The 27,804-nt window shown below is 38.0% G+C and overlaps 2 protein-coding genes across 4 annotated transcripts; both read left to right on the top strand.

Annotated features, from left to right (window-relative positions):
* Positions 1–509: 509 nt before the first annotated feature.
* On the top strand, positions 510–16,606 carry LOC113586997 (regulation of nuclear pre-mRNA domain-containing protein 1A-like). Of its 3 annotated transcripts, XM_035529344.1 has the most exons (14): positions 510–1,094; positions 6,341–6,470; positions 6,612–6,718; positions 7,872–7,966; positions 8,058–8,184; positions 8,382–8,557; positions 10,377–10,527; positions 14,085–14,237; positions 14,375–14,521; positions 14,620–14,773; positions 15,130–15,373; positions 15,515–15,620; positions 15,854–15,988; positions 16,308–16,606. In XM_035529344.1, the coding sequence occupies exons 1-14, from the start codon at positions 944–946 to the stop codon at positions 16,451–16,453; spliced, it is 2,022 nt and encodes a 673-aa protein (XP_035385237.1). In that variant the 5' UTR covers positions 510–943; the 3' UTR covers positions 16,454–16,606. The 3 variants fall into 3 exon arrangements, with proteins under 3 accessions (XP_035385237.1, XP_035385238.1, XP_035385239.1); XM_035529345.1 differs by lacking the exons at positions 10,377–10,527; positions 14,085–14,237; positions 14,375–14,521; ... (3 more) ...; positions 15,854–15,988; positions 16,308–16,606 and adding an exon at positions 8,873–8,898 and having other exon boundaries at positions 529–1,094; positions 8,382–8,763; XM_035529346.1 differs by lacking the exons at positions 10,377–10,527; positions 14,085–14,237; positions 14,375–14,521; ... (3 more) ...; positions 15,854–15,988; positions 16,308–16,606 and adding an exon at positions 8,673–8,886 and having other exon boundaries at positions 529–1,094.
* Positions 16,607–25,080: 8,474 nt separating this feature from the next.
* Positions 25,081–27,483, top strand: LOC113568901 (zinc transporter 8-like). The gene is made up of 8 exons (XM_035529360.1): positions 25,081–25,114; positions 25,252–25,398; positions 25,497–25,650; positions 26,007–26,050; positions 26,135–26,250; positions 26,392–26,497; positions 26,731–26,865; positions 27,185–27,483. The coding sequence occupies exons 1-8, from the start codon at positions 25,096–25,098 to the stop codon at positions 27,328–27,330; spliced, it is 867 nt and encodes a 288-aa protein (XP_035385253.1). The 5' UTR covers positions 25,081–25,095; the 3' UTR covers positions 27,331–27,483.
* The last annotated feature ends 321 nt before the right edge of the window (positions 27,484–27,804 follow it).

Raw genomic sequence — 27,804 nt, 5'->3', positions numbered from 1 at the left:
GATGCCAGTAAAATGTAGGTATTTATTTTAAAAAGCCCAAAGTTGAAGTAAGCCACAGCAAGGGATTTCTAATTTTACAGTGCAGTCCTCATGGACCCCTGGACAGTGCATATTTGTATACTGCTCCAGTTTCACATACCTCCGCCACGCTAAATGCAGCTGTGTCAAGCCTATGACGCTAATAAAGTTCCTATTTATTTTTTTATTTATTATTTTATTTTATTTTTTTTAAGCGCATGCAACTTCAGAAATGCTGCAAATCCATTCACAATACAAGGTGTTTCCGGAGGTCACGGAGAGGGAACAGACTCCAGTGACACCAGCGGTACCCAAGCAGCTAGTGAAAAGCCCTCTTCTGTACTATAAACCTATGCTTGAATATACAGCGATATACCATTTTGACAACCCATTGTATTTTGATTAATGTTAAATCGCGGGGTTCACACTAGCTATCTGCTTTTTTTGCCTACCTATATTTTTTTTTTCAATGAAAGCGACCCATTTTGCTCGCCGTACTTGTGCGCTGCGTGTCTCACTTCAGCCTCACTCAGCAGAGCTCTCAGTTGATAGGTTAGCTAGCTGGCTAGCGGTAAGTTATGTGGTTTGTTTACGAGGCTAGCTAGCTGCATTATTAAACACTAGCATCTAATACAATTTGCTATACATAAGCAAAATAATGAAGACGTTATACCGAATGCTGGTAAATATATAAGCAGTTAAAGACAGCAGTATTCAATCTACGACTTTCGAAAAGGGGGAGACATGTCCCCTTTAAAATTACAGTTGTGAAAATGCGCATGTTCCGTTGAACCTTAGAAGTGCCTGAATTTAACAGTGCTCTTAGTTGGCCACATAGTCGAGTGTTATGTTTCTTGGTGAAGATTTGCAGAAGTCTTTAGCCAACATTATTCAGTAATTTTCGAGAAGCATTATAAAGAAGAAAATGTCAGTTTTCTCCGAGTCGGCTTTGGAGAAAAAATTGGCAGAACTTAGCAACTCTCAGCAGAGCGTACAGACCCTGTCACTATGGTTAATCCACCACAGAAAACACTCGAAAACCATCGTCAAAGTTTGGTATAACGAACTGAAAAAAGGTAAGCAGGCGACACCGTTTTCCTAACGCATGACAGTTTTGCATCGTAGCTGCTAATTAAATTCTGCGCAGTTTGGCTTTCAACCATTAGCTAGCTAGCTAACTGTTTAGCAAAGAATCTTAGCCATTCATCTGTTTGATTTGTACCTTATGTTGTTAGCTAGCTAGCTAACCTTAATTCTGTTCATAAACTGAAAGGTTAGTCAGTTACTTGGCTGGCTAGCTATCTAGCTAGCTAACTATTTATCAGAACTGACTATACAGATACTATACTTATCAGCTCTAATCAGTTTCTGTCGTTAATCATCTAGTTATTAGAAGCTCATGTCGCTTAATATATTGCTAGCCACCTGATTTTTAAACACTCATATCTATGTAGTTAACGCTAGTTATTCTACTTGGATAACGTTTTTGATGATAGCTAATTGGGCAGGAAAGCTAACTCGATAGCTAGCTAGCTAACTGGGCCGCTTGCTAAATAGGTAGGTTTACCTGGCATGGGCTAACCAGCCGTTCTTCTTAAGGTTTGCAGGCAGACTAGGTTGGCTGGTAAAATGATCATCTTAGCTAGCGTTAGCTACCTATGTGCTGTTAGCGTAGCAAGTTAGGATCACACCAGTCTGGACGTGTTTTTACAACTGGTTACTTGGCTGGTTGTGTTTATTTACGCAATTCATAGAATAACGTAATTGAATAGGCAATGTCCCCACCACCTAACTCAATTTTAATATCTAACTAGTCAGTAATGACACGGTGTAGCTTTAATCTAGCTACCTGGCCAGGTAACTAATTAGATACTTGTTTTAATTCCTTCATGAATTCAGGAGCCATTTTTACAGTAGGGCATATTTTTACAAATAAATAAATCTACACTATGTCTTTTAAAAAGTAAATGTCACTTCTTGGAGAACTTGCCCAAATTTCACAAATTTGAACAATGGTTCTTTAACTGTCTTTGTTGCAAAAATCTCACCTGCAGACATTATGCCTTTAACCAGAAATGAGTAAACATTTGAGTATATGCATATGAAACAGAAGGTAAAAATGTTTATTTGTATTTTTATTATTATTTTAATTGTTCTTGGTAAATCCATTCAAAGTAAAATGTTATAAAATGTGGGAATAGTTATAGAGAAACCACCAAATTAATGGTGCTTATTCATCATAAGTGAACAGCATTCAGAATTGGATCTTGTAATTGGGTTTAATAATGAAATCAGGAAAAAAGGGTTTTTTAAAAATAAACCCCCTGTGAATACTGTAAGTTGTGTGTTTCAAATAAGGTTATGTGCAAATCTGGGTTTTCGAAGATTTGGTCTAAACCAATAGTATCCATGTCCAGTCCCAGTGATCTGTTGCTCTGCAGAGTTTTTTTCCAATGTAAATCTAGCACATCTGATCCAGTTAGTAAAATCATTCAGTAGCCTTTTAATATCAGAGCCAGATGTGTTTAGATTAGGTTTGGAACTGAACACTGCAGGGCTGTACATGTCTAGGACTGTACTTGGGCATTCCTGGCCTAAAAGATAGCCCAATTGGACAGTGTCCAAGCCCAGTGAGCGTGGATAAACTGCGGATAATACTATGCACAGTTACAAATTATACATACTGGGTTAGAAATGGTAAATATATCCTTTAAAAGACATGTCAGGTGATTTGCTGTTAGCCTAACGTTGAGTTGTGTGTAGGCTACCTAAATTAAGTTCTACAAAGAAAGTAGTAATGTTTCCATGAAATGTAGGCCTGCTGCTATCCTTTGTCTGGTAATGGTGTTTGATTATTTTCCAACATTTGTTTCTCAAATCCAGCACTGTAGTGCTATACAATTCTACACATTTCTTTACAAGGGCCAAATTCAGATCAAGAGCACATTTGTTCTTTTCAGCAAAAATGCTGTATCAGGAGCATTAGAGGAGAGTAAACACTGTAACTGCAATGCAGGTGGCCTCCACATACAAGTAGACCTATGCTAACTGCATTATTTTCAATCAAAGCAAAATAGCAATTTTACATAACTCTGGATACAGCATTAATATTTTCCTTGATAATTTTGAGTAACAAAGTCAAGAGTCAAAATGGTTAAATTTGAAGCTGTAATGTGGGGCTGTCAGAGTTGTGCCCCACCAAGTTCTCACTCGGAGGCATTAATTTCAAAACTGATGGCAAAAAAGGGACAATAGGTTCTACACAAATGATATTTGATTGGGGCAGATTACAGTGCTACAGAAATTTAACAAATGCAAAAAAAATTGATTGTTAAGTAAAAGTTAAGTGTTGCTAGGTTAATAATTAAATGGCAAGTGTGTTTGCATTAAAATAGAAGATTCACCAACATTCTCCCAAAGACAAATTATTTTGCTTGTTTTGTGCACTGAAAAAAGCGCAAGCTGTCTAGGTGGAGATGCTAGCTAACTATTTTTAGTGATAATTGGATGCAACATAAAACCAAGATGGGTGCAAAATATGCAAGTCAGCTGAATGGCTTCTTGCCTTTCCTTAAATCTAGTGTATTTTTTCCCCCACTGTGTTGAGAATACACAGTAATCATCTCTTCTAGGAGTATGTCAATTAATTTTGCTGGGCCTGAGAGCAATGCTGTTTTTGTGTATAGTGCACAATTGTTAAGGTTTTCAAAACAAAGTCCTGCTGTTTTTTTGGAAACTGCAGATTATATCATGTTCTCTGCATTTTGTCAGATAAAATGCAGAGTACATGCCAAGTGCCTGGCTCGCACATTTCATTGTATAAATAATTCTGTTCATACCTAAAGCTCATAGAAACCTCAGTGGAAGCTGATCTCATTTTTGTGTGATTCATTTTCAGAAGGCTTACATTTTGTAAAGTATAGTATTAAATAACAGCCATTCACCCTATTCAGTTTGACATTTTCATTTGCATTTAAAACAATTGGCAGACTCTCTTACCCAGAGCAGCTCATAATATGACTAATATTTCTAGAAAATGGTATTGTCTTCATATTTTGATATTCTTGAGTCTGTATATTTGTGTGTTGATAACATTATCTATATAGACACAATTTTTATATAATATACATAGAAAAATGTAGTTGGTGATAACTCAGACTATACTGAACCACAAAGTGTATTTCAACCAATAACATGCTGAAGAGCTGTGATTTTGAAGTCTTTCAGTTTCTTTTACTGTTTAATACATTTGCTGATTCTGTGAAGCTGGCATTTGCTGATATCTGTGAAGATGCTAAATATTTAAATCATAAAAATTAATTCTATAATGCTTTCATGTAGCTTTTGTAGGACACTGGTAGCTAAGTGGTTAAGATATTCGACTTCTAATTGGATGGTCTCCAGTTCAAGCCCCACCACTGCCAAGTTACCACTGTTGGGTCCATGAGCAAGACCTTTAACCCTCAATTGCTCAAGTTCTATTCAGTCATAATTGTAAGTCGCTTTGGATAAAAGCGTCAGCTAAATGTAAAATGTAGATTTTGCATTTATTCAGGTCTCTGACCCATACCCCTGGTTAGTTTGCATCTTTTTTTTTTTTATTTTATCAGAAGTGCAGCAAAATGTGCAACAACCTTGCAAATTCTTAAAAGTTCTTATTCTGTATTTTTACAGTTTTCAGGCTCATGTTTCTCAATGTGTAAAGTTTATAACAGAGGTAGACATTTTCCTTGTGACATGAGTTAATCATATTGGTTGGTTTATCATAGAGCTTGAGTCATGTTAGATGTTCTTGTGATATAGACATTTGGGTTATACATTTTGCATTTTAGATTAGCCTTAAGTATCAATCAGTTTAATGGGATATTAGGCATAATACTAATCACATATTTAACATGCTGACTAGCCAGCAGTTATGATTCTGACTAAAATGGTTAATCTTACATATTCTAACTAGGTATATTAATAGTCTACTCATATTAATACATGTAACTATACATGTTTTTCATGGTGGCCATGAAAAATACTTATTTGCTGACAGATCTTGTTTTGTTGTCATAACTCCTGTAACATATTCTCTCACCATTTGTATGGTATTATTTTTATATCATATTGTGATAGACTACAAAATTAAGTTAAATGAAACAAGCTTGCTATTTTCATATCATTAATTTATGATTAAGCAGAACAAATAGTAATTTCTTTTATTGTGGTGAGTGTTACAAGTAAGATAATGCCTGCCAAAGCAACTCGATATGAGAAAACACTAAGAGAAAACACTGCTACACTTCATGTTGTGGTGCTTCCTCCACTGAGTCATATTTTCTCATATTGGATCTCTTATTAATTGCCTACTTATTAAGTTTTCTCTGATAATTTCATCACTTTGTACATTGTGCCAAATCTGACCAAAACCTCTCATAGCTAGTAAAGAAAGTCAAACAGTGCCATAGATTGTAGTTTTAGAGATTTACCAGAATGTCACTATTCATTTTATTCTAGAAGTGAGAACCTTCATAATGAAAACCAGATTTGCTGCTCTTATACTTCCTTTCCTACAGTTCCACAGTAAAGTTGTATGATTCCAGTATACCTTTGTAACTCTGGAGACTACATCTATTTAACAGACCATAAAGATTGAATAAAATGTTTCAGTACAAAACCTGTACTGTGTTGTGTATAACAGTCACAGCCAACCTTAGAATCCTTATTTAAAAGTTTATGTATATTTGTCCAAACTGTCCAAAATGTTTTCTTTATTAAATATTTCCATACATGCACACAATTTCAAATTATATATGGAGATATTGTAGCATGGAATGATGTCACTGGGCTAATTGGGCTTTTGCCCCCCACCCCCACCCCAGGGGAACACTGTTGCCATAGTGTGTGTGGTGTTTTTATATTTATTTATTTATTTATTTATTTATTTTACCCTTGATTAACTCTCGAGAGAACATATTAGCAGCGAAGAGGAATTGTCTTGTGCTTTGTTTGAGGCTCCCTCAGAAAGGACATCTAAAGAGCCCTTCATAATCCTTTAATCTATATTAAGTTAATACTTCCACCAGCTGCACAACAAAACATAACTGCTTTTTCTCTCCACCAGGACTTGGGTTAAAGAGCACAATGAGCATGTGATTTAATGTAAACTTATTTAATATAAAGTCTTGTCAAATATTTGATATTTTTTTTATTTTATTTTATTTTTTTTTACATTTTATTTATTTATTTATTTTATTTTTCACATTTCTTTTCTTTGAATTGTAAAACTGTAATACTCTCTCCCTCTGTCTGTCTCTCCTCTTGACGAACCCTTCAGCCCAGGTGTCTCGCAAACTGACTTTCCTCTATCTAGCCAATGATGTCATCCAGAACAGCAAGAAGAAAGGCCCAGAGTTCACACAGGACTTTGCCCCACTCATTATTGACGCTTTTAAACATGTCTCCAGGTGAGACAGCCTAGTTTGTGTTCACACTCCTGTCACTTTTGTGGCAGCGTGTGCTTTTTAGACACACCACTGGCACATCATTGTTTGTTTGTGAAATGTCTCCCACTTAGTCATTGTTCCTGGCTTCTACTTTGTGTGCAGTGAAGGAGAGGATGGCTGTAAGAAGCAACTGGATCGGGTTCTGTCCATTTGGCAGGAGAGAGCAGTGTATGAGAATGACTTACTTGATAAACTCTCTGAGGTACTACGTAAGTATACCATTCTGTCATATTATTTAGCTTCTGGGCTGTGTGATTTATCACTGGAATAAAACATGAATAAAAGAAGTGAATTTGTTGAACCACAGCATTCACAAAATCCAACAATTGTACAACTGCTAGTTTTCAGAATGTTATATCAAGGGGTTATAACAGTTTATTTAAATTATATTCCAAAGCATAGCACAACCTCAATATGTAGTAATATGGTGCCATTATAGTATTTGTCTCTGTATTGTGTAGATCTGTATGGTAGGTACTTTTTCCTCTACACTGATATTTTGAGAGTTCAGTAGAGCCCTTCTGGTAGTGGGGTGTTCAGTATAGCTGACATAATGAATTCACTTAATGGCACTTTACTTTCTCTCAGAATTGTTTTAGGATGTAAATGATGTGTAATACATCTTGACATGTTTTGATTTGCATGAGTATAAACTAAACATTTTTATCTTTTGTGCATCAGCTAGTGAAAGGTTTTCATTGAGACTGTTATTGGTTAAAAACGTATATATACCATTTGAATATGCCATTAATCCCACTAATTAAGATAAAATAAACACATGCCCCTTTTTCCTCATTGTGATACCTCTCTCCTAGCTGATGGCTGTTATTACAACTTAAACAGGTTATTTGATTACACCGATTGACCTGCAAGCTCCAACAAACTACATGATATTAATTTGTCACCATCTTTGTGTTTACAAGTAGAGAAGTGTTTAAAACTTTAACTAGATTTGTCAATACATAGGATAATTACTCAGCCATACATATTTGGCAAATCTGTTTTGTTTTGTTGTTTTTTTACTTCTTCTATACAGAGCAGACTTGTGCATTTCAAAAGGCAGAATATTAAATCTCCAGAGAATGTTCTTTAGTTTAATTTTATAATAACACATGCACATTATCTTTAGGGAAGTGTCTGAATGCTGTGATGGTCCAGCCAATGCTGTAACCAGCAATAAGCCTGTAATATTCAACTTCTGACTAAAATGTGCCGGTTCAGCTTTTGTACCCTTTTAGGCAGTCTTGAGGGAAACAGATGCACAGAATAACAGCGAATGGTGATTCTTAATGATGTGAGTAGTAGGTTGTGAATGGTGATGTAAAATGTCTTCTTTTAAATTTCCCTGCCCAAATTTCCCAGATGGAGAAAAGAAGCCTAAGAAGCGTCCCTATGAGGCGATAAAAGTGAACGATGAAGACTTTGCTTCTCAGAGCTCACCTGCAGAGCCCCCTCAGGTACTGGATGATGCGACCCCAGGCTGGCATTGTCTACCATCTGGGCTTTGTCCAGACTCGCTTCAAATGGTAACAGTCCTGTCTGTCTCAGACAGCAGATTTGATTCGAGCACTGCAGGAGCTGGAGAATGCTGCTTCGAGCGATTCTGCCCTGCGTCAGAGGATCTCCGCTCTACCCCCTGAGGTGCAGGACACCTCTCTATTGCACAGAGTTACAGGTGTGTAGATGTGGGTGGATGGGAGTTACCTGAAGAAGCATGTTGCAGCTAATATTTTTATAACACACACATACACTGCTACATACTTATTGTTAGATGCCCCTGTTTCATTGCACATCCTGTTCTATATAGGAAGTGACATTTTGCCTGGTTACACTCAATTTTTTTGTCTGGCTGGGTCTGTATGTTTGTCTCAGATAAGGAGTCAGGAGAGCGCCTGTCCAGGCTGGTTGAGGAGGCCTGCATGCTCCTGGCAGACTACAGCGGACGTCTGGCAGCTGAGATTGATGACCGCAGGCAGCTCACGCGATTGCTTGCTCTCTTTCTGCAGAGTCAGCGGGATGGCTTGGCCCAAAACGAACAGAAGCTAGAAGTGCGTAAACTTGCTATATCTTTCTTTCCTCTTGCATTCCCATGTTCATTACCTCTTCAGACCTTGTGTCCTTGTGTTTCCTTTTCACTATCTTTGGGTGTGCCTTGTCCACTAGAGGGTAGCACAGACTCATGCATGCACACCCAAGTGCAGGAATGCCCAAATGCTAACTTTAAGTCTTTGCTCATTCACCGACACATGCAAAGGTAAGTACTACTGCAGATGAAGGTTTAATGAGGATTATTAATGTTGATTCTTTAGCATTTGTCAGCAGGTCTCAGCAGATCTCATTATGCCATGTTTTCATTTCTACAGATCAAATAAAAATTAAAGTGAAATCACAATTCTTGAGTGTGTTTTTTTTTATTATTGCAGTTGGTTTTACATAATGTTCATAATGTTCATAGTAAAGTATTATGGAGAAATTATAACTGTTTTAAATACAGACTAAGGCATGTTTATCGCTCATCTTTATTGCTCAACTTTTTATTTACATTTTATGACATTTCAGCAGAGAGGGTGATTTTTAAAGGACTAGTTCATTCACTTTTATGGTTCAACCTAAATGCCTAGTTGAGTTTTACTAATTCTAATTTAGATTCTTATCTATTAAGATTTACAGTGCAAAATCTGTTAGGCTGTGTTTGGGTGACTATGGAAAGTGTTGAATCATAGCTCAATAGTTCTGTATTTTTGTACATTTGATAAACCAGGGCACCTTAGGAATGCCTTCGCTAATTTATGGGTAATCACTTCAATTAATCTGACTGTCCTTTTATCGCTGACATTGATAAACCTGCATCATAAACTCACATATTTCAAACAGTATATAAAATGTTTCCCCATTTCCTGGTGTGGAATTGATAAGCAGGCCCATAGGAACAATGTGGCTTTTTAATTTAAATAGTACTTCATTTTGGGTATATAACCTAATACTCTGAGCAAGAATTTTCTGTGTCTTGTGTTTTGTAGCCCAATCCTGTGGCCCTCTTATTTCAGTTCTGCACTCTTCCAGCTCCAAGCACAACTGTAGCAGGTGTTTGCTGTTCTTTATTGCTAGGATCAGGTGTGCTGGTAGCAAGGATGGTACACTGCTTTTGAACTGAGTTTGTGTTGGGAAACAGCTGTGTACTTTTAAAATGTATTGTGAAAGTCACTAAGGATCATTACTAAGGGCAACAAATGTGTTCCAAAGTCCAAATCAAATTAGACACTAATGTGTTTCTAAATGCTGCACATGTCATTAATGGGAAAAAATTGAATAGGCTATTTATCACCTCTCTAAACATTAAAGAAAATGTGGTTAGTAAAATATTACTTAACCAATAATTCATACTTTCACGTTAGCCCGGCTTTTCTGTAAAGACTGAGTGTCCATTTGCCAAAGATAAAATCTGAAAAGAAAAAGAAAACACAACTTGTATGTTTTTGGGCTCATTTAGGGAAATTGAAATATCCTTGTAGAAGTGTGTAGTGCAGTATTTGCAGGGTTGTATTGCATACATCAATATGTTGCAAATCAAAATTATTAGTGCAAGCAATGCAGTCACAAGAACTGTATTAATGTATTCTGTCCATAACATGCTGTATGTATGCAGAAATGATTGTAAACAGTGGGTACATCTGAGGTTTACTGTAATAACCTTACAATCTACCAGTTTCTTGCGGCCCAGTTCGTCTGATTAAAACCTTTTAACATTAGTTGTTTTTGCTTATTTTGCATACATTTTAATCATGTCTATCTTGTAGTTATGATGTTTGAGTTATGCACTTCAGTACAACCCCTAACAACTGTCGTCTTTGTGTGTGTGCATTTTAGGAGTACAAGCGCAAGCTGGCACGGGTTACCCAGGTGAGGAAGGAGCTCCGATCTCGTCTCAGTAGCCTTCCAGACCTGAATCTGCTTCCTAAAGTAACAGGAGGTCACGTCCGTCTGCCTTCCTCTGGTGACCTCTATAGCCCTTCTGACTGATCTGGTTACATAGAATCTCCTATACAGCTGGGGGCACTAGCTTTTGCTCCTGGCTCTTAGCCTTGAGGACTGCACCCCCCAACACTTATGTTTGCTGCCCAAAGCCCATCATACTATCAGTCTGGATGCATTCTGAAGCAGTAATAGGCCAAGCAAGGGTTTTAATGAGCGATTACGTCGGTGTGAAAGATTGGATTGTGGCAATTTTTTCTGGACTCAACCTGAGTTTTGTAAAACAGGAGGTTTCATGAGCCATGTTTCAAAAGTCTACTGGTGGTGTTGCACTGTATTTGTCCATGTTGTACAATTATGCTGTTCTTGATTTGAAATGATAGGAGCAAAGCAAATTGTTTTTCAGAGCAGAGAGAAGTTTAGTCATCATTCAAATTCTTTAAATAGATATGAACAGCCTGTAAAAACAGTGGCACACAAAACAACTCTCCCATTACTGGATGCCAAGAGTCTAGTATCTGTACCAATTAAGGCTTTGGATGGGGTCACTTTTACCAAACATTTTTGACTACTCTGTAAACTCTGTAAAGACTTATGAAAAGAAACACTATATGGTCAGACATTGAATCAGTACTCATTGCTATCCAAAATTAGATTAGCCCTTTTGCAGTCCAAGATTATATTGTTTTGATTTTAAAAGGCATTGTATGAACTGCTTACTTGTAATATAGCCAGTTAGCCAATAGATTGCAATCATGTTGTTTGAATCACCATGTTTTTGCTAGGACTGCTCAATAGACAGGGTTTGCGGTGATATTTTTGTATTTATGTAGTACATTTTTAGTGAATTCACTAGAGCATAGCTGAATAGGTGACTTGTGGATAAAATATTCATTGTAGTCTTATAATCAACTGCAGTATTTTATTACAGAAATTATTTCAGAATATTGCTAGTTTCTGTGTGAAAGTAATATGGAATTCCCAAGTACTGTAGTTGATAGGTTATCCAGAAGTGCTGCAAGCTGTTTGCTTTTTTTAAGTTCAGTGCTCCCAACAATAGCACACCACATTACATGGTTATTGTAACCATTGATTGAAATAATTGTGATAGTTAACTAAACAAGTCATGGAAAATATTTGAAAGCCTACATATGTCAAATGTCTATGAAGGGTGGATAGCTTTCATTCTGTTTACTAGTAGCCTACTCAAATTTTAATTAGTAGCAATATTTTAATTGTTCACCCAAATGAAAATTTTGACGGAAACTTCTGTCATGAGCACCATTAGTTTTCCATTACATATGCATCTCCAAAGATTTCTGACTGAATTAAGATGGTTCTACATCCTTTCTTATTAGTCTCGTCTGTTGAAGCATTCATGTGTGTGTTTACTGTAGAACTGCTCCTTGGTTTGTTGTCTTTCTTTCTGTGTCAAACAGCTGTTACCCATTTTCTCTGTAGGATTTAAAGGATACATTGCCTTTGAAGTCATAACATATAACTTATTTGCAACTGTGTATTTTAACATCAGACCTTTGTAAATTGTTCAGATACCTGAACCAAATAAAGAGAACATTTAGAAACTGTGTTAAATGCTTTTGCAATTAGAAAGTCATCCCTTTAATTTGCATCCGGCCTGTTTGTGTCTAAGAGAAGTACATGATTAAGTTTGTAGGCAACAAGCATCACTGCTCAGGTCCACCTGTCAATTGGTCTTATAGATCCTAACATTATGCATTCTCAAGGACATTCGCTGGGACCACTACTGATTTGAGGGTGGCTTCCAGTTAAGTGCAGATCTTTTGCCATTTTAGCGTTGATTGAGCAGGGAAGTCACAGCAGATGAACTGCGGGGTACACGTTGGATTCTGGCGTATTAGAGTGACAAACACATAGCTGCTAATATAAATAAACAAGCAAGTGAAATTCGCACATATACAAAGGCTCCTGGCTATACGTCAGCGACACTCAGCAAATGAAAACACGTGTTCTTTGCTCTATTGGATCACAGGACAAGTGCTTGCAGTGACAGTACGCCCAAATTTGTTTTAAAAAAACCAAAACGACGTGGTGTATCGCACCAGCTAGTTACACTTAACTTCTTGTCTACATCTAAAGGGTTTCCGACAAAAACCCTTCACTGTTCCTCATGAAACTGCGTTTGGTAGATAAGAGTTTAGTTTGCTAGATCGGAACTGCGTTCTGGTAAATGGAGGGAGAAAGACTCATCACCAAAGATAACTTATTTAAACGTTTTGTGACGTTCTAGATAAAAGCAGACAACTTATCTAAACATTTAAATATTTTGGTGAGTCACGACATTAAAAATAGTGATATCTGTGAGATTGTACTAGAATCTGGGGGGAAGTTATTTCAATGGTTTCCGCGCAACTGTAGAAATCAACTTTTATAAAACTTAAAATCGTTCATTTCATTCTAACCTGGTGTACCAGTCTTCGAGATCTATCGAAATTCTTGGCTTTGTCTGGCTGTTTTCTACCTCGATGAATTCGCTTTTAGTGCTGCGAGCAGCTGTTAAATTTGCACACGGTTCCAAGTCACAAGTCTTCAGACCACATTGATTACTGAGCGTCGTCAACCCGCCGAGGATGCTGCCAGCGAAGAACCGAGTGACAGACTTGGAAATACATTAACATATATTTATATGTATGTAAATTTTCATTTTATGTTAGCGTTTCTAAAGAAACCGAGGAACTGAAACTTGCATTGTCTCACTCACTACATTTGGTAATTAGTTAGCATTATATAGGCTATTTTTAAACAAAAAATATTTTATCTGTTTCAAGTAGCCTATACAACAGATTGGAATTCTAATCATGTTCAAAAACGATCGGGAAAAAACGCATTTACTCAAGGACAACGCTGCCAATATGTACACCATTTCCCTGGGAAGGTAAAGTACTGAAGCCTTAAGAATGTACATTTGTTCTATGTTTACAAGTCACAATCCAACGAGAAATGTGGATACTCTCTTTTTCGTTTCTGTGCCCTGCTGACATGCCTTATGAAATTAGTTTATTATTTTTAGCATTTACATTTTTTTTGTTGATTAAAGTTTACCTAGTTCGAATAAGAGTGTGTTGCTTAAGTCTGTTTTACACACAGTTCTGCTGGAATTGTTAACGGTGCGCAAACTTTGCGCGATACCAGTTCTTTGCACAGCGTCACTGTTAGAAGGGGCGGGGTGAACCAGTAGTCGCTACAAAGATTCCGTCACGAAATGGTGAAGGGTCGTAAATTAATCTTGTTGCGGCTCAAGGCAGATGATGCCAAAAGGCAAACGTGAGAATTAAAATGGCTGGTTTGAGTACTCGAATAAAAACAAGCTCGTACGAATGTCTGTGTTGCAGTGTAACTCTCAAACAGCCGAACGAAAGCAATTTGTAGTTTAATCTCATTAGAAATGCCTCGTTTAAATGTATCCACCTGCACGCCATTCCTAGAGCTCCAATAATATAAACACAGCAGTATAGTTTAAATGTAATACTTAGTGCTGCAAAAACCCGTGACCCTTCCATTTACACATTGTACACGTGTGAGTTAGTCACCTTCCTAGTGTTTCTGTGGTTTCTTCTGTTTCTAGTATGCCCACTGGTGAGACAGGACAGGACAACAAGCACTGTCATGACAGCAACCATGCCCTTGAAAACAGGGAGCGAGAGAAACAATTGGCCAGGAGACGTCTCTATATTGTCTCAGTGGTTTGTCTGGTCTTCATGGTGGGAGAGATCTTAGGTGTGTGGACTGTACTTTTTAGCTCTCCCTAGCAATCACACTGCAGTCGGGATTCATCTTTGTTAAATCATTTACAGCAGATGTAAGAAGACGACTTACAGCAGCTTGACAGTCATTTTGTATGGTTGTGTGAACAGGTGGGTACTTTGCTGGTAGTCTGGCAGTGATGACGGATGCTGCCCACCTGCTTGTGGATGTTACCAGTTTCATCATCAGCCTGTGTTCCCTGTGGTTGTCGTCCAGGCCTGCCACACACACACTCAGCTATGGCTGGCACCGCGCAGGTGAGACATCAACATTATCATCATGGTCACCATCATCATCATCATCATCATCATCACAATTTAAGGAATTTATTATGGAAAATGTTGTGAATTCTCAGAGATCCTTGGTGCCCTCCTGTCTGTCTTCACCATCTGGCTGGTGACTGGTGTGTTGGTGTACCTGGCTGTGGAACGTCTTATTAATGATAATTATGAGATTGAGGGCACTGTCATGCTCATCACCTCTGGCTGTGCTGTGTTGGCCAACATCATGTGAGTGATGTGAACCAGTGTGGTTCATCTGTTGTAAGTGGCTATACACTATGTGACGGTACACCAAAGACAATGCATTTTGTTGCCTTTATTATGGACAGTTTCGTGAGGAAATTGAGTATTATCTTGGATTTTTTTAAAATCCCAAATATATTTAATAAAAAGTCCCATACTGGACTAACAATTAGCCCTTTGTAATTCCATTAGACCCCTTCACTGAGAACAACATGTCCTTTGTAAAAATCCCTTTGAAACTCAAGTGTTCTCTCAATGCTGTATTGAATGAGCTATAATGCCACTCTCTCTCTTGCTTTGTCTGTCTATCTTTCTGTTTATTTGTCTCTCTTCATGTGCAGAATGGCGCTCACCTTGCACCAGTCAGGGCATGGTCACTCTCATGGTGGTCTTAGTGCCCACAGTCATGGCCACAGCCATGAGAGGAAGAAAGCTCACAGCCACACTAACACTAACCACCATGATCCAGAGGCAAGCAAGAAGCCGCAGGGGAATGCCAGTGTGAGGGCTGCCTTTGTGCATGTGATTGGAGATCTTCTGCAGAGCATCAGCGTGCTTGTTAGCGCACTTATCATCTTCTTCAGGGTAAGAGGTTATGTTGTTGAGGGTTGTTGGACTAACGTTCCTTTTAAACCACCTGTGAATGTTGAAGTATATGCATATCAAAATACTTCAGTCCACTCCAACACAGTGCTGGTAATGTGCTGACCCCTGTCTTTTTTACAGCCTGAGTACAAGATTGCAGATCCTATCTGCACTTTCCTGTTCTCCCTGTTTGTCCTGGGCACCACCTTTACCATCATGAGAGACATTTTGGTGGTCTTAATGGAAGGTATTACTATCATAAATAGAGTTACAATTGGAATGAGAATATGTGCAGAGTTCCTCTTTCTCAAAGAAGTGATGTACAAATCACAAAAGACTATAATCTTCATTGTGTATAATCTTCACAGTGTTGTGAAATACTGTTATAATCAGCAAGATTATAACAACAACATATTTAATCAAAAACATTTTGCAGCAGAAGTGAGATTAGTTATGATGTCCTTTCTCTGTCTCGTTCAGGAACTCCAGCGGGTGTGGCTTATGGAGAGGTGAGAGGACGCCTTCTATCCATCACGGGAGTGAAAGCTGTACACAACCTGCACATATGGGCCCTGACCATGAACCAAGTTGTCCTCTCTGCCCATGTGGCTATAGGTGAGACCGAACTTTCTCTGTAGTTGGATGTACAAAACTGTGCAAGTGAGAGGATTACAGAGGTGTTATACTGTACACAAATGAAAGAAGATTAACATGATTATGAAAAAAGATCTGTAACACTATTATCAGATCCATTACCTCAGGGACAGTGTCAAACTGGTCAATGATTGTTAAACTGGTATAACATTCTGACTGAGACATTCAAACACAAACACTTTTTTGCTTCTGAAGACAAATGAATTGGATGTAAACCTTGTACAGACCTAACTGCAAATGAAATAAATAATTTGCCCCACACCTTTGTCAACCTCCTCAGATGATGGCACAGATCCACAGGCCATGCTCAGTGAGATCACGCAGTTCTGCTTCAGCACCTACAGCTTCCATTCAGTCACCATCCAGCTGGAGAAGCAGGCTGACCAGAAGCCGGAGTGCCATCTTTGTCAGGAACCCAAACACTAATGCCTCCTCCCCCCAAAGCCCTGAAGTGCAAGAGGCCAGTGCAGTGAAGGGCTTACTGTCATGTTTACCAGTCAAACTGATCACTCACTTCTCTACTAAGTACGGACCTTGCACCTCTCTGTTTCTTGTGTTTAATGATGGTGCTTTTGTTTAAGTGGGGCTTGTGTTTATCAGTGGTGTAGGGGTTTATACCTACTAAACAACACATAAATACTATGTCTTATAATTATTAATCACTCATTGATTACTCAGTGTTTATCAGTAATTTATTCTCAATGTAATCAAACCAGAATCATCACAAGATGAGAAGAAAAAGGATTTGATCTCTGAAGAATTTAATTAACCATGATCTCTTTGAAAACACTGGTGACAACCAATCTGAATAACATCAATACAGAGACCCTGGTGGGAATAAGTTATACACTTATTAAACACAACTACTCTAAAACACAACAGCAGAATGAATAATCAGTATATTTACAGTGAATAAGCCAAATGGCTATTGAGGGAGTGGGGTGAGTGTGTAGGTTTTCCTCATGTGAGGAGCAGGCAGGATTTGCCATCCTGGCTCACCTATGACAATAAAATGGCGCCGAGTTTGAACAGTGGAGCAAAGCGGCGTTTAATAAGCTCAGCTGGCTTGTTCAACCGTGATCGCAGAACACAGGTCAATGGGGCTGGTTTTAACAACTACCAACAAAGTCGGCCCGATGAATGCGAAGTGATAACGAGATATCCTATATTGTCAGTAAATAGAAAAAGAGCTCGAGATCGCATGCAATGCTGAAAAATAACTTCCAGTGTGCACAAATCTTAATTATGTTCCTTAAATAAATTGTGCTAACTATGCCCGGATGCACTTATTCGAAATTTGTTTTAAATGCAAATGTCACGTGATCATAGATAAACGAGGCTCGACAACGCGTTAATGTGTTACTGAAACCTGCTTCAACATAGGTGATTGACATAGGTAGACCAAGTCAGTCGCCTGATCCCAGAATAACCAGAATAACCCACCTTCAAATTTTCTGAAAGTTTAAAAATATTCCAAACGCAGTCCAGTTCGAGGGTGGTTTTTTTTTAATAATAATAATAATTATTATTATTATTTTTTTAAAGAAAGCCAAGATGGCAGCAAATAACTTTAAAAATACGATGCAATATCTATTAACAAAAGATCTTATAAACTGAAATATTTAACTGTTCCAAATAGCCTACAGATTGGAATTCTAGCCATATTAAAAATGATCCGGACAAAAACTCTTGTTCAAGGGCAAAGCTGTACATTGGCATGCTGGGAAGGTAGCTTAACATACTGAAGTCTTAAGAATGTAAATTTGTAAAAATGTTTACACACGTTACAAGCCATTCATAAACCAAGCATGTTTCAGAAGTGTATTGGTGGTATTACATCGTATTTAGCCATGTTATGAAATTATGCTCTTATAGATTTGAGATGATGGGAGTAAAGCAAACTGAGGTTTTTGAGAGGACAGTGTTTAGTCATCATTCAAGTTCTTTAAGTACATATCAACAGCCTGGGAAAAAAAAACAGTGGATCTGCACAAAACCTCTCTCCTCTTCATTTACTGGATGTCCTCAGTCCACAGAAATAAATTCAGAATATTGCTAGTTCCTGTGTTAAAGTAATATGGAATTCCCAAGTACTGTACTTAATAAGTTATCTCCAAGTGCTGCAAGGAGACACTTGCTTTTTTAAGTTCAGTGCGCCAAACAATAGGACACCACATTACATGGTCATTGTAACCATTGATTGAAATAAGTGTGATGGTTAACTGAGCAGGTCATGGAAAATATTTGAAAGCTTACATATTTTATGTCTTCAAATGGTAGATCGCTTCCATTCTGTTTATATTATGTTTACTAGTACTCAATATAGGAGCAATATTTAAATTGTTCATACAAAAAAAGGTTTTGAAGGTTTTGATGGAAACCTCTGTGCCATCAGTCCCATTAGTTTTCTGTTCAGGTGCATCTCCTAAAATTTCTGGCAGAACTAAGAAGGATTTTAGAGGTTTCTCATCAGGATCTTGTCTGTTGAAACATCCATATGTGTATTTACTGTACTCCTTGGTTTGTTGTCTTTCTTTGTGTGTCAGGCAGCTGTTACCCATTTTCTTTGTAGGATTTACCATTATCATGAGCTTATCATTAACTTTTGAAATCACAACATATGACTTATTTGCAGCTCTGTAATTTAACATCAAACCCTAATAAAATGTTCATATACCTGAACCAAATAAAGACAACATTTAGAAACTGTGAAACACTTTTGTGATTAGAAATTCTTCCCTTAATTTGTACTATGCCTATTTACCCAAGTACATGATTCATTTGGATGTTTGTATGCAACAAACATCACCATTCAGGTCCACCTGTCAGTTGATCGTTTAGCTTCTAACCTTATGCCTCCTCAGTGACATTTGCTGGGACCACTACTGGTTTGAGGATGGCTGCCAGCTAGGTGCAAATCTTTTGTAAATTTGGCATTGATTGAGAGCACATCACAGAAGCTGAACTCTGGGAGGGGATTTGGACTCTGGCCGTTTTGAGTAGTAAACACTAATAGCTGTTAATCTAAACAACACAGTACAAAATCTGTGTAATTTACAGTAAATGTCTGGTACAGTAAATGTCTGTTATTGCTACAACTTCACTGTAAAAAATGGTAACAACGTATAAGACATTACAGTTTGCTTTTTTGGAAACTATAAATTTCATAGTTGAGACATGTTTGCTTATAGTAAATTACTATGAAAAATATATTGTGAACTATTTTACAGTAATATGCTTTAAAAACAGCTATATTATACATTTGTTTACAGTGAACTATTTTAAACATATAGAATGTAAACATGACCTTTATTAGTCATGCCAATAAAGCTTACTGAACTGATAAACAGTACAACTATATTTTTTCAGTATTATTGTAAATTGTACAGCATTTTATTTCAAATCTCAACAGTTTGGCACAGGTTTTACAATCAACAACTGTTTATGTTAAGTTAAAAAGGAAAAAAATAAAGTGAATTGTAAACCATGGTACAGACAATTATTGATAAATGTTTTTGCATTGGCACATTCTCTGTAAAAAACAGTGTTAAACATCTGATTGCTTGAGTGGAGGCATCTGTGTATTTATGTTGCAGGTCGATAGGGTTGTAAGAAATGATAGATGCTGATGACAGATTCATCAGTTTAGACCTGTTGTCCTGATAGTCTTTTAAACATAATCCTGATCTGTAAAACTATATTCCGGAGTGCTGTTTTCTTCTATTACTGTTTGAAGCTGCTCAGAATATGTACCTGAGGAAGACTGAGTGAATTCTGAACTGTGCTTGCCCCTATGTATTGTTGGCTACACTGAACTATACCAATGCTTACTTCTAATTAGCCTTGACAAGACTAGTCTCAGAGTCACTGGGTCCAGGTTTGACTGATAACAGATGGGACTGAATCTCATTCTGACATGGTTTATGTTCATGAAACTGGAACTCTGGGCAGGTGTCATCATTTCTGCTTGAAGATTGACAAGTTGTCAATCAGGAATTTGCTGCAGACTGGCATGATCCTCTCTGCAGCCAGAAAAAAGATAATTTAATAGTAACTATGTTTATATAGCAGATACATGGATGCAAAGTCTTTCTCACAAAAAAGAATAACACAATAATAAAAAATACAGAATATTAAAGAAGCTAAAACAAAATGTTTTTTAAAATGGTAAACTAAGAGTATGTTAAAAAAAATTAATAAAAAGACAAGATATAAATAAGATTTCAGGAGCTGCTTAAAACAGTTAATAGGTTTATCAGATGAAGGAGACTGTGGTGGCTCCAGCCTAAAATAGATTGTCACTTTTGGATGTGTCATATGTATAATCATTCTCACCTATAAATGAATAAGCCTGGGAGGTGACTACTACTGAGCTCAATAACCCTGCAATTGTGAATAATTATGAAACATCAAGAAGCAATTACCACTGTACATTACAATGTGGGCTTGTGCTGATTTCCACATCCTCTGAACCAGATTACCAGACCTACAGAACATTCAAAACCAAGTAGAACTGCCCCGTTAGCTTCTCTATGCCAAGACAATATGACCTGCTCTCAGCATGCCATGCCCAGCTATGAGTAAGTGTGTCTGCTGACCTGTTTAACTGCTATCTACCAATTGCAGTTCACCAGAGGTATTGTGATCAGAAGTCTAGACTAATAGGACAGCAAAGAGGCTGATGATGTCCCCGACCAGTACAGCCACTGGTAGACATAAGACCTAAAAGAAAGAGCAAATAAATAAAAGAAGACAGGACTAAATAAATAATAATCCTTGACACTTTTAAATGCAGGTGGGTAAATTACAAGTAGATGACTAAATTCACACTCAGAAACAAACAGCTAGGACCTTTGCAGTACATCATCCCTTCTCTCCACTGTGTTTCCTGACTGACAGGAAGACAGCTGTCCAATAAAGCAGAAATGCCATAGAAAACATATTTGAAAGTTAAAAATAAGAACAACTTGCTATTGGCATTTAAATGTATTAGAATCTCAACTATTTTCCTGTGTATCACAAAGGCCAGCATGTCATTCCTTTCAAATCCCCAACTACTCAGGAGTTTGAATGCAATGCCTAAAAGGTGGCAGGAGTGAAAGACTTAAACACTTGTTATAAAGACAACATAATTTTACAACAGCAGTGTATACATTCAATTATGACAATTTACTCGTAAGAGCAGTAACATCCATTCTGACGGTAACATTAAAAGGAGCAGATACATTATGCCTCTGGTAAAAATGAGCCTTAAACAGTCCATATCTACAAAATATCTGCATGCAATCAGATCCAAAGCACTAGAATAAACAAAATGGTTCATTTTGACACAATGCATTGAAGCACATAACCCCCCATTGTCTTAACCGACTTGCCACAGAGATTACAGCTAAAAATGTCCAATGCCAATCTTCAGTCTAGCTAAGTAATGTTCATATCAACAAAGTAACTACATAGCTTTTTAAAGTACAACACAAACTACAGAAAGAAAATTATTTAAGATTATTTAAGTGGTATCCCTGGTATCACTATCTGAAGCTGCTTGTAACTTTGGACAACCAGTCCAAATATCTTTAGACAACCAATTGTCATTCTGAACTCATGTTTTAAATCTGACTTGGTCTTGCAGTTTTCTCCTTTGTAACATATGAAGGATTTGGTGCTTTCTCTCGCAGGAAGCTACCCAGATGCTTGTGCAGTCTCTTGTGATCTCAAAGCTAGACTACTGCAACTCGCCACTCGCTAGTCTTCCCCTAAGAGCTGTCAGACCTCTACAACTTGTCCAGAATGCAGCAGCACGACTAGTCTTTAACCTTCCGGAATTCACACATATCATTCCACTGCTTAAAACTTTGATGCTTGCCTACAAAGGTAAAAATGGACCAGCTCCTTCATACATGATGGCAATGATCAAAGCCCGATCCGTATCTTGAGTACTTTGAACCTCAAGTACAGCTCGGCTTAAAACACCATGGTTCAAGTCTCGTGAAATACAAGCATCTAGACTCTTCTCTGTCCTGCCTCACAGATGGTAGAATGAACTTCCTCTAGACAGCAGAGTCCCCTTGCAGTATTCAAAAGCAGATTGAAGACTCATCTGTTTGTGGAATATTTAAACGACCATTGATCCTGCACCTAGGTGGAATAACTCTAGTACTTTTGACATGTGGGGCTTTTGGTTTTTTTTTGGGCACGTGGGGTTTTTGTTTTTTCTTTGAAAGTGTGTTGCTCTATCTCATTTTATTGAATGTAATTGTAACAATGAAGAAAAAATTAATCTTATGAAAAAAAACAATATAAAAGACAGTGACTATATTGTGATTGTCAATAATCCAAATGTTCTGTATATTTTTATTCTAGCAACCACCTGGTACATCCAAGCAACCAACAATAACATCCCATCAACCCCTCGGCAACCACCTCACACACCTAGAAATGATCTATAAACACTATAGCAACCACATACAGATCTCAGTAACCACTAAATGCATCCTAACAATCACCTAGAAACACCATGACAACCATCAAATACATCCAAGCAACCACTTGCTACACTGTAGCAAACCTTGCAACCACCAAGTATGTAATAGCAGCCACCCACAACACTTTAGCAAGTTAGAAACACCCCAGCAGCCAGATGTTACATCTTTACATTTACATTTGTTTATACCCTGAAACAGTTTAGCAACATCCTAGTACACCTTAGCAACTACATGGGTATACCCTCACCTCTCAACCATGGCAGCCACAAAATATTGCTATCATTGCTGCACAGCAGACACTTGACTGTCTTCAAAAATACATCTTTCTACTTATGTTTTAGTTTTCCATTGCATATAGCACCCTGACCCACATTTTAAAAAGACGTTTCCTAAATATCCAATGACCCATATTAGACCCATGTTTGAAAAGACATTTCCTAAAATTACAGTACATTACAGTATATTTAAAAACATGTGCTTTACCTTGGTACACAATTTGCTGGTGAAAATGTTTACACTGTAAATGTAAATTTACACAGCAAAATCTGTAATATAGACTGAGTAATATTTTTAATTTTACGGTAATTACTTGCTTGTGGCATCACGGTATTTTCTCACTAATTTTACAGAATAAAAATCGTATTTCACAGTACAAATGTTTGTTTTCTATATATTTTGATAGTAAAAAAATAAAGTTATGTACTGTTTCTTGGATTAAAGTGAATCACTTTATCTATTACGGCAATATAGGCCTACTATTTTGAGTTTTATGGTTTTACCAATCCTATTTCATATTTTTTCCACTGTAATTTCTACAAACCTTATTTACAGTGCAAGAAAACACATTGGAATTCGTAGACAAGAATGAATGAATGAAAGATGTTACACTTATATAGTTCTTGTTCAGAACCAAAGGACACTTTAGAATCAACACACCTGTGAGAAGCGGCAACCAATTCCGCTCTGTGTACTTTCAATCGCAAACCACAGCTCCCCGAGGGATTGCGTCGGGCGCAGGAAGGGGAGAGAGAGAATAACACGCAGGGCAGAGCGACATCCATAACTGAGCATTCAGGCACAGTCTTTCACACGGGACAATTTTTCGGGTAGCCAATATTTACGCAACCTCCAGATTCCTGGCTTTGAAAACACGTGTTCGTTGGTCTATATGGACCACAGAATTAGTGTTTGCTGTGACCATACACCTAAGTTAAAAATGAACATATTGAAATTCACCTACAGCTACCCTCTTATATATAAAGGATTTCCGACTAAAATTCACACTGGTCCTCAAGAAACTGCGTTTGAAAGAGACGCACGGCTAGAGAAAGACGCATCACCGAAGAAAGCTATACAGGTGTAGAACTCAGCCTTTATAAAACTTAAAATTGTGTGTTTCTAACCTGATGTACCAGTGTGTGTGTGTGTGTGTGTGTGTGTGTGTCTGTGTGTGTGTGCGTGTGTGTGTGTGTGTGTGTGTGTGTGTGTTTATTTATTTATTTTTCATTTTATGTTTGCATTTCTAAAGAAAACATTTGCATTGTCTCCCTGATTTCATTTGGTAATTATTATTCCTTATATATTTAAATATATATTAAAATACATATATATTAAACTGTTCCAAATAGCCAAAAAGGAATTGTAATTTTAGGCAAAAACGATCTGGAAAAAATGCCTTTACTCAAGGACAACGATGACAGTATCTTCACCGTCACCCAGGTAAGGTAAAGTACTGAATCCTTAACAATGTAAATATGTTTACACAAGTGACAACCTATTAATTAGACTACTCGTTTTTAATTTCTGTGCCCTGCCGATTTGCTTTAATTCACTATTTATATTTTTAAATGTGTTTCAGTTAATTAAAGTTTACCAAGTTCGAAGGAGGGTGCGCACATTAAGTCTATTTTACACACGATTCTGCTATAATTGTTATTAGCGGTGTGCAAACTTTGCGCGATACCTCAACGTCATTGCTAGAAGGGGCGGGGTGCACCAGTAGTCGCTACAAATGCTGGAAGTTTATACATGAAGCTTGTTGAGACGGGCTTTCATTGGTTCAGAGAAAATAATGTCAAAAGGCAAACGTGCCATTTAAAATGGCTGATTTGAATACTCGAATAAAAACCAGGTCGCGGGGATGCATCTCATTCATAGGCCTAAAATAATATAACCGCAGGAGCATAATTTACATTTAATACTTATAGTCCTGCAAAAACCCGTGACCCTTCCATTTACACATTTACACAATTTGTAGTTTAATCTCATTAGAAATGCCTCGTTTAAATGTATCCACCTGCACGCCATTCCTAGAGCTCCAATAATATAAACACAGCAGTATAGTTTAAATGTAATACTTAGTGCTGCAAAAACCCGTGACCCTTCCATTTACACATTGTACACGTGTGAGTTAGTCACCTTCCTAGTGTTTCTGTGGTTTCTTCTGTTTCTAGTATGCCCACTGGTGAGACAGGACAGGACAACAAGCACTGTCATGACAGCAACCATGCCCTTGAAAACAGGGAGCGAGAGAAACAATTGGCCAGGAGACGTCTCTATATTGTCTCAGTGGTTTGTCTGGTCTTCATGGTGGGAGAGATCTTAGGTGTGTGGACTGTACTTTTTAGCTCTCCCTAGCAATCACACTGCAGTCGGGATTCATCTTTGTTAAATCATTTACAGCAGATGTAAGAAGACGACTTACAGCAGCTTGACAGTCATTTTGTATGGTTGTGTGAACAGGTGGGTACTTTGCTGGTAGTCTGGCAGTGATGACGGATGCTGCCCACCTGCTTGTGGATGTTACCAGTTTCATCATCAGCCTGTGTTCCCTGTGGTTGTCGTCCAGGCCTGCCACACACACACTCAGCTATGGCTGGCACCGCGCAGGTGAGACATCAACATTATCATCATGGTCACCATCATCATCATCATCATCATCATCACAATTTAAGGAATTTATTATGGAAAATGTTGTGAATTCTCAGAGATCCTTGGTGCCCTCCTGTCTGTCTTCACCATCTGGCTGGTGACTGGTGTGTTGGTGTACCTGGCTGTGGAACGTCTTATTAATGATAATTATGAGATTGAGGGCACTGTCATGCTCATCACCTCTGGCTGTGCTGTGTTGGCCAACATCATGTGAGTGATGTGAACCAGTGTGGTTCATCTGTTGTAAGTGGCTATACACTATGTGACGGTACACCAAAGACAATGCATTTTGTTGCCTTTATTATGGACAGTTTCGTGAGGAAATTGAGTATTATCTTGGATTTTTTTAAAATCCCAAATATATTTAATAAAAAGTCCCATACTGGACTAACAATTAGCCCTTTGTAATTCCATTAGACCCCTTCACTGAGAACAACATGTCCTTTGTAAAAATCCCTTTGAAACTCAAGTGTTCTCTCAATGCTGTATTGAATGAGCTATAATGCCACTCTCTCTCTTGCTTTGTCTGTCTATCTTTCTGTTTATTTGTCTCTCTTCATGTGCAGAATGGCGCTCACCTTGCACCAGTCAGGGCATGGTCACTCTCATGGTGGTCTTAGTGCCCACAGTCATGGCCACAGCCATGAGAGGAAGAAAGCTCACAGCCACACTAACACTAACCACCATGATCCAGAGGCAAGCAAGAAGCCGCAGGGGAATGCCAGTGTGAGGGCTGCCTTTGTGCATGTGATTGGAGATCTTCTGCAGAGCATCAGCGTGCTTGTTAGCGCACTTATCATCTTCTTCAGGGTAAGAGGTTATGTTGTTGAGGGTTGTTGGACTAACGTTCCTTTTAAACCACCTGTGAATGTTGAAGTATATGCATATCAAAATACTTCAGTCCACTCCAACACAGTGCTGGTAATGTGCTGACCCCTGTCTTTTTTACAGCCTGAGTACAAGATTGCAGATCCTATCTGCACTTTCCTGTTCTCCCTGTTTGTCCTGGGCACCACCTTTACCATCATGAGAGACATTTTGGTGGTCTTAATGGAAGGTATTACTATCATAAATAGAGTTACAATTGGAATGAGAATATGTGCAGAGTTCCTCTTTCTCAAAGAAGTGATGTACAAATCACAAAAGACTATAATCTTCATTGTGTATAATCTTCACAGTGTTGTGAAATACTGTTATAATCAGCAAGATTATAACAACAACATATTTAATCAAAAACATTTTGCAGCAGAAGTGAGATTAGTTATGATGTCCTTTCTCTGTCTCGTTCAGGAACTCCAGCGGGTGTGGCTTATGGAGAGGTGAGAGGACGCCTTCTATCCATCACGGGAGTGAAAGCTGTACACAACCTGCACATATGGGCCCTGACCATGAACCAAGTTGTCCTCTCTGCCCATGTGGCTATAGGTGAGACCGAACTTTCTCTGTAGTTGGATGTACAAAACTGTGCAAGTGAGAGGATTACAGAGGTGTTATACTGTACACAAATGAAAGAAGATTAACATGATTATGAAAAAAGATCTGTAACACTATTATCAGATCCATTACCTCAGGGACAGTGTCAAACTGGTCAATGATTGTTAAACTGGTATAACATTCTGACTGAGACATTCAAACACAAACACTTTTTTGCTTCTGAAGACAAATGAATTGGATGTAAACCTTGTACAGACCTAACTGCAAATGAAATAAATAATTTGCCCCACACCTTTGTCAACCTCCTCAGATGATGGCACAGATCCACAGGCCATGCTCAGTGAGATCACGCAGTTCTGCTTCAGCACCTACAGCTTCCATTCAGTCACCATCCAGCTGGAGAAGCAGGCTGACCAGAAGCCGGAGTGCCATCTTTGTCAGGAACCCAAACACTAATGCCTCCTCCCCCCAAAGCCCTGAAGTGCAAGAGGCCAGTGCAGTGAAGGGCTTACTGTCATGTTTACCAGTCAAACTGATCACTCACTTCTCTACTAAGTACGGACCTTGCACCTCTCTGTTTCTTGTGTTTAATGATGGTGCTTTTGTTTAAGTGGGGCTTGTGTTTATCAGTGGTGTAGGGGTTTATACCTACTAAACAACACATAAATACTATGTCTTATAATTATTAATCACTCATTGATTACTCAGTGTTTATCAGTAATTTATTCTCAATGTAATCAAACCAGAATCATCACAAGATGAGAAGAAAAAGGATTTGATCTCTGAAGAATTTAATTAACCATGATCTCTTTGAAAACACTGGTGACAACCAATCTGAATAACATCAATACAGAGACCCTTCCACTCAGTCACCATCCAGCTGGAGAAGCAGGCTGACCAGAGGCCAGAGTGCCATCTTTGTCAGGAACC

The sequence above is a fragment of the Electrophorus electricus genome, chromosome 8 (assembly GCF_013358815.1).
Source record: "Electrophorus electricus isolate fEleEle1 chromosome 8, fEleEle1.pri, whole genome shotgun sequence".
NCBI lineage: Eukaryota > Metazoa > Chordata > Actinopteri > Gymnotiformes > Gymnotidae > Electrophorus > Electrophorus electricus.
The sequence above is the reverse complement of the archived record's forward strand: the minus strand, read 5'-3'. Positions and strand labels throughout refer to the sequence as shown.

Excerpts from the sequence above, each read along its gene's own strand:
- LOC113586997 (XM_035529344.1), top strand. The coding sequence starts at position 944 with ATGTCAGTTTTCTCCGAGTCGGCTTTGGAGAAAAAATTGGCAGAACTT. Across the intron at positions 8,185-8,381 it reads TCTATTGCACAGAGTTACAG|ATAAGGAGTCAGGAGAGCGC; the intron begins GTGTGTAGATGT and ends TGTTTGTCTCAG. Across the intron at positions 15,989-16,307 it reads CTCTGCCCATGTGGCTATAG|ATGATGGCACAGATCCACAG; the intron begins GTGAGACCGAAC and ends CAACCTCCTCAG.
- LOC113568901 (XM_035529360.1), top strand. Across the intron at positions 26,251-26,391 it reads CACTTATCATCTTCTTCAGG|CCTGAGTACAAGATTGCAGA; the intron begins GTAAGAGGTTAT and ends TCTTTTTTACAG. Across the intron at positions 26,866-27,184 it reads CTCTGCCCATGTGGCTATAG|ATGATGGCACAGATCCACAG; the intron begins GTGAGACCGAAC and ends CAACCTCCTCAG.